This window comes from Verruconis gallopava, assembly GCF_000836295.1.
Source record: "Verruconis gallopava strain CBS 43764 unplaced genomic scaffold supercont1.30, whole genome shotgun sequence".
Classification (NCBI taxonomy): domain Eukaryota; kingdom Fungi; phylum Ascomycota; class Dothideomycetes; order Venturiales; family Sympoventuriaceae; genus Verruconis; species Verruconis gallopava.
The window spans coordinates 296636-302635 of NW_015622166.1; the positions used below are offsets into that span (position 1 = coordinate 296636).

The 6000-nt window shown below is 48.9% G+C and overlaps 2 protein-coding genes across 2 annotated transcripts; one reads left to right on the top strand and one right to left on the bottom strand.

Annotated features, from left to right (window-relative positions):
* Positions 1 to 446: 446 nt before the first annotated feature.
* Positions 447 to 2716, top strand: PV09_07566 (uncharacterized protein). The gene is made up of 2 exons (XM_016361346.1): positions 447 to 625; positions 679 to 2716. Exons 1-2 carry the CDS (start codon positions 471 to 473, stop codon positions 2450 to 2452), a joined length of 1929 nt encoding a protein of 642 aa, XP_016210921.1. The 5' UTR covers positions 447 to 470; the 3' UTR covers positions 2453 to 2716.
* A 614-nt stretch (positions 2717 to 3330) lies between these two features.
* On the bottom strand, positions 3331 to 4097 carry PV09_07567 (uncharacterized protein; the record flags this gene model as incomplete). Its single annotated transcript, XM_016361347.1, has 2 exons — positions 3331 to 3480; positions 3561 to 4097. 2 exons carry the CDS (start codon positions 4095 to 4097, stop codon positions 3331 to 3333), a joined length of 687 nt encoding a protein of 228 aa, XP_016210922.1.
* Between the last annotated feature and the right edge of the window lie 1903 nt (positions 4098 to 6000).

Genomic DNA, 6000 nt, shown 5'->3' on the forward strand with positions numbered 1-6000 from the left:
ATCCCTCACTCCAGAGTCATGAACTGTTGAACCCTCGTGACACGAGACAGAGTGCCTTAGGTTAGGTTCCTTCAGTGTTTCTGCAACAATGTGCTGTCGATGTAGCTGATGCCACCATGCATTTTCCAAAATCTCTCCATAAATCAAGACTGGCAGATCGAGCTTGAAGAAGCTGATCTTAAGATGGTAACCCTCCGCCTTGACAACGTCTACAATGGTAAGAAAGAGACACAATATGGAATCATTATAGATTGTGTTAGCAGGATATAGAGGCAATGGCGGCTAGATTGCATGCAAAGAAGCGTTCTTTTTTTAAACTTGTGCGGCGAGGCGGCATCCTGCTTAGGCCTGTGTCCGCATCGTACGATGTTCGGACCCACAAATATTTTTCTGCGGCATTGGGTATCCCGTCGCCCTCGTAATTTCAGAACTTTCGTTCAAACATCCGCAAATTCGTAACTCAAAGACCCATGATGACTGGAAAACGAAAGAACGAGGAGCCACATGTGATCAATGGCTCGAATAAAAAGCGTGCATTAACGGATCAGGAAGCGCAATTGTGTTTTGGACCTGATATTTTTGCTAGGAGAGACGAGTTCGCGGAGCAATATGCAAACTCCCAACCGTGAGCATAAACTTCGAGGACTTAGAGAATCTTTCGTCTAATCAGCATTCTAGGTACAAGCATGGCGTCATCCAAGGCTTAATAGACCCCGAACTTTTGCGCAACGTCCGATCTGAGATCCAAGAGCATCTTCATTTCACACCGAAAGAGACAGACATATACAAGATTCACCAATCGGGGGACCTTGCCAACCTTGATGGGCTCGATGACTCGTCGCTCGCGCGTCTCCCGTCCTTACTCAAGCTTCGCGATGCGTTATACTCTCCCGCATTTCGCAAGTACATATCCCATATTGCTGGTGCAGGACCCGTGAGTGGCCGTAAAACGGACATGGCGATCAACGTGTATACACCGACATGCCATCTTTTGTGTCACGATGATGTTATTGGAACGAGAAGGATAAGTTACATTCTGTACTTGACGGACCCTGACATTCCGTGGAGAGCAGAATGGGGTGGAGCATTAAGATTGTATCCCACTCAGAAGATGACAAGCGAAGATGGTAACGAAGTCATTGTGCCAAGTCCGGAATTTTCGCTGAGCATACCTCCTGCCTTCAACCAGCTAAGCTTCTTCGCGATCCAGCCTGGTGAAAGCTTTCATGATGTAGAAGAAGTGTACGTGAAGAAGGATGGTAACGGCGAGGTCGATGGCGGCCGAATCCGGATGGCAATCAGCGGATGGTTTCACATCCCACAGGAGGGCGAGGAAGGCTATGAAGAGGGGCTTGAGGAGAAGCTTGCAGAACGAAGCTCGTTGAGCCAGTTGCAAAGCAAAGAGGCAGCTGAATTTGATTTGCCGAAACCGCAATGGAAGGAGATTGAGCCAGCAGCTAAAGTTGAAGAAGACGAGGCTCCTTTCTCCGATGCAGAAATGGAGTGGCTATTGCGCTTCATTAATCCAAATTATCTAACACCAGACACTGTGGAAGCTATTGCAGAGAGTTTCGAGGAAAACTCTGTCGCCACGCTTGCGGACTTTTTGCATCCCAAATTTGCCCAGAAGCTGAAGGAATACATCGAAAGTCAGGATTCGGACCCATCAGGCTCGATACCGTTCCTTTCGCCCACACAGAATCAGGTAAATATTGCTCGACCACCTCACAAGCACCGATACGTTTATCGACAACCGGTTTCTGGAGTGAAGGAGACGCCAGCAGATACACCACTAGATCAGCTGATCGAACATCTACTGCCCTCTCAGCTGTTTACAAGATGGCTGTCTTTGATTACTGGTCTGACTTTCACACGCGCTGAGCACATGGCTCGTCGCTTTCGGAAAGGGAAGGATTACACCCTTGCAACGTCTTATGACGACCCCAATCCACAGCTTGAAATTTGCCTTGGAATAACCCCTTCGCCAGGCTGGGGTGCAACCGAAGACGATGATGACGAAGAAGATGGTGAATCAAAGAAGGCAACATCGAACGGCACGTCGAACGGTAAAGCGAAGTTGGCGGAAGACGGGCCGGCACCCGAACCCGTGGGTGGCTATGAAATGTATATGGCAGGTGACGATGACGACGAGGGTGATGACGAAGCATCCAATGACGGTGTCGAAGTGCCCAGCAGTGCAACGGGTGCTGGTCAAAGAAGAAAAGCAAAAGCCGATCCGGCGATCTACAAGAGCAGTGCTGAAGACGAAGATGACGGTGTGCTTTTCACAAACCCTGCCAACTGGAACACGTTAAGCTTAGTGCTCAGAGATACTGGCGTGATGAAATTTGTCAAATACGTCAGCGAGAGCGCCAAGGGGGACCGCTGGGATGTCATTGGCAACTACTCTGTTGCAAATGACGATGAGGATGAGGAGCAAGATGCCGAATGACAAAATTTAACAAGATGCAGACCGTAAAAAATCGTGCGTGCGAGTTTCGTGTACTTCTTGAGGTGTTTTTTTTTCTCTAGTAGTAAAGGGTTTTTAGGATCAGCTTCTTCGGACGAGTCCGCTTCATGAGTTCCATGAATAGGACGACATTGTTCACTTACACCAGACTTTTTTGCTTGAGACTAGATCAACGTATTCCCCCCTACATCCTTGTCCGACGGAATTTCTGTCTAGAGAGCAAATATCATTATCCCTGATCCTTCATACTGTTCACTACTCCTATGCTTACGTTCCAATTGTGACTAAACTGCAAGAGCTTGGAATGAACATAATGCCTACTCAGTGGGACACTGAAGCGTTAGGCAACAGCAATTCTTTTAAAAAACGTTCTATATTGCCCATTAGAATAAGAGACGTGTTATGCAATGTACAACTGGCAATTCAAGAGAAATCCGGCGCATGTTGTTGGAGCGAGACAGTAAAATGACTCATGGTCGCAATACTCGACGCTAGTGAAACCGCTCACAATCATCAATTATATTTATTCAGAGAAGGACCTCTTCTGCCAGAAAGCACAATATTCAAGCTTCTCACGAGCACTCTTTTCTTTTCACATAACCGCAATAACGATATATCACTGTACTCGCATCCGAATAGAATGTGCTGTCTGCCTCTTCCTTTCTTCGCAACGAGCGCACGTCGGTTTTCGGCAGTCACCACACCAAATAAATGGATCGTCCTCTCCGTCCCTACGCGCCTGGGATTGTGCTCGAGCACTTTTACGAGCGAACTCGAGGAGATGATGGTTTTGCAAGATGGCGGCCTCCCTTGCTCGACGAGGTGGCCGTTCGGCACTTATTGTCGGCCCCCACACTCGCTTACGCTTCCCTCTGTTTGCTGGTGTGGTTGGAGCCCTCATCGAAAAGTCTCGCGTTTGCGTGGAACTTGTCGCTTCTACTACAGGCGGCATAGATGAAGCTGAAGGCCCCGTCGCATGACCAGGCACTTCTGAGCTGTCGTTCGTACGCCTGGTCCCTGGTTCCAGTAAATTCGTACCAGGGGTAACAGGAGTGGGTATGTGCGATGCAGTCGCCGTCCTTGTTCGTACCACTTCCTGGGCAGTGCCATCATCGGTATCAATGCTGTTCATTGCATCGATCATATTATCAACGTGGTAATGAACCGAATCTCTGTTAGAATGACTCTCCACGTTAGGAGCACTTATGACGCTAGCCAGCGCTCTGCCTTCGGCTATTGTAATATTCGACCTTTCCCGTGTACGTCCAAGCACGGAGTCTCCGGCTTCGCTGATGGCATCAACGCCATTGTTGGTGCTATTGCTATTGTTATTGTTATTCGCCTCCTGCTCTGAGGTCCGACTATCGCAGTCCAAAGCCTGTTTAATTTGATCCCAATAATCATCTTGGCGTTCCTTGATCCGGCCCAGTTCGATCGAGATTCTCGTCACAGCATCGAATAACTCATCTTGCTTCTCGCGATCTTCAAGCATCTTCATCCTCAGGCCGTCCAGCAGATGCTCCATGGACGGTCTTGGATGACTTTCCGTGCTTCTAATTGGAACATTACGGGAAGGTGTCTGCGCAATGGTCGGTGATCGAGAATCAGGCGTTCCACGTCGCTGCATGATGGCAGTGCTAGAAGAAAAATACGCCTGATGATAGTGGATCAGAAAAAGTCCAGGCTAGGAATCATCTGGGAATTGAGATTCAAGTCATGCGAGGCAAAATACTTTTCGGAATCACGATGCATAGATGTGCTGAAGTCGTGCTTTTGGAGGCGCCAGACTGGAGGCGCTGGAGGCATCAGCCTCCGCCACTCATGCTTCCATTGGACCTCGTGTGCTCAAACAGAAGACCCTCGTTAGCTTGAATCCTGCAGACCATTGAAGATAAGGGCATGAAACAAATTAGAAAGGACTTAGAAGGTCATGTTACCAGAAGAAAAATTGCGCCTCAATTCGATTCGATCCCGTCTTCTGAAGAACCAAACAGTCCCATGCTCGCCTATTGTCGCTTGGAAGAAGGTGCTTTTTTCGCAATACCAGACCTGCATCACAGCCACGCATTGAGCATGCTTTCGCGCAAAGGCATATGCGAACGACTGTTGGCATTTTAGAAGACTGAGAAGCAGATTCCAAGTTCTTTTAAGTACACAACGATCTCCCTGATTAAAGCTCCCTAAATCAGCGGCATTAATTAGTATTTAAGTATGTCTAGCTTGCGAAAATTCAGTTTTTTGACTGGCTGCGATTGCGTCGTCCTTTCGTGTAATGAATTGTAATTTCACTAGTGATCAAGCGCACGATACTGGATCGAGAGTGGATTTGACGGCTTATATCAAGAATCCCAGCTGCCAAATCCGTCATATAGAAGAGCAGGTCCTCGAAAAAGGCATGCTCTCGAAAATCAGAACAAACCAGTCAGAGCACTTTCCATACCTCTTCCGAAAGATGCATTCAATCCGGACGGGATAAATCAGAAACAGAGACGTTGAGCGGCGAGAGATGAGGTTGTAATATCGCAGACTGATTCAAGTAGTGGGGACCTTAGCAGCCAGTATTATCGACCGAACCGATCCTTATAGATTCAGCTCTCGTCTGTGTGGCCATAGCGGTTGGGCGGTTTTTCCAAAACAGGCCCAGGTGTAAGAGAGCACTTCGCTGCATCGGGCTCAGACCTTCGCTGAAATGGTTTTTCCTCCAACAGACGAGGAAGTGGTCTATATCTTCCAATACCGTTTGCAATGGCAAAACTTGCCTAAAGGAGGAATTCAATTTTACTGTTCCCATCAAAATAGAGCATTCCACCGTTTGCATAGTGGACGCGCAAAACCTGCTGGCCATGTTTCAATAGGTGTGATTGAACGGATGCGTAGTCGCGGTCCCTTGATACGACAGTTCTAGACAACGTAGCTGGCGCTTGCTTGAACCAAGGCGACTTGAACAACGATGCGGAGGATCTGCACCATTGCCAAGGGTGGAAGGGTGTGAAAGAGGCCAGGTCAGGTGCTGTTGAGGTCGGGAAATCCGGTGGGGATGCCGATCCTCGCCCGTGGACAAGGTGGTGTGGACGGTCAGGCAATGCAGAAAGACGTCCACCGCCGTTCGAACGTCGAACGCGGCGGACGCACCATTTTTGCGGGGTCGAGAAGGTCGTGGCCGTCATTACTCCCTCGCGTATGCAAGCTTTGGCTCGACACGAAGGGCGCCAACCTGGCGATCTCCGCAGGACTCCTCCGGTTCCACGGCGCCAAGTCTTCTGAAGCGAGACGTTTGTAAATCGACCTCATGCGACGGTCAAGAAAAAAGTTCTGACCGGACGGTGTTGTGTCTGGGTGCTGTTGCTGTGGGCTCATGAACGAAATACGCCTTTGGACGGAACTCCTTGACTCCGATCTGTAGCCATTCTATCCGCCAGAGTTCTGCCACAACGGCATTACCGCTCAAGTCTTCGTACGGACGACCATGGCAATGCATGGGACGGGCCAGTCATATGGCACTGTGGAGGTACCATTCCAATATAACAGCC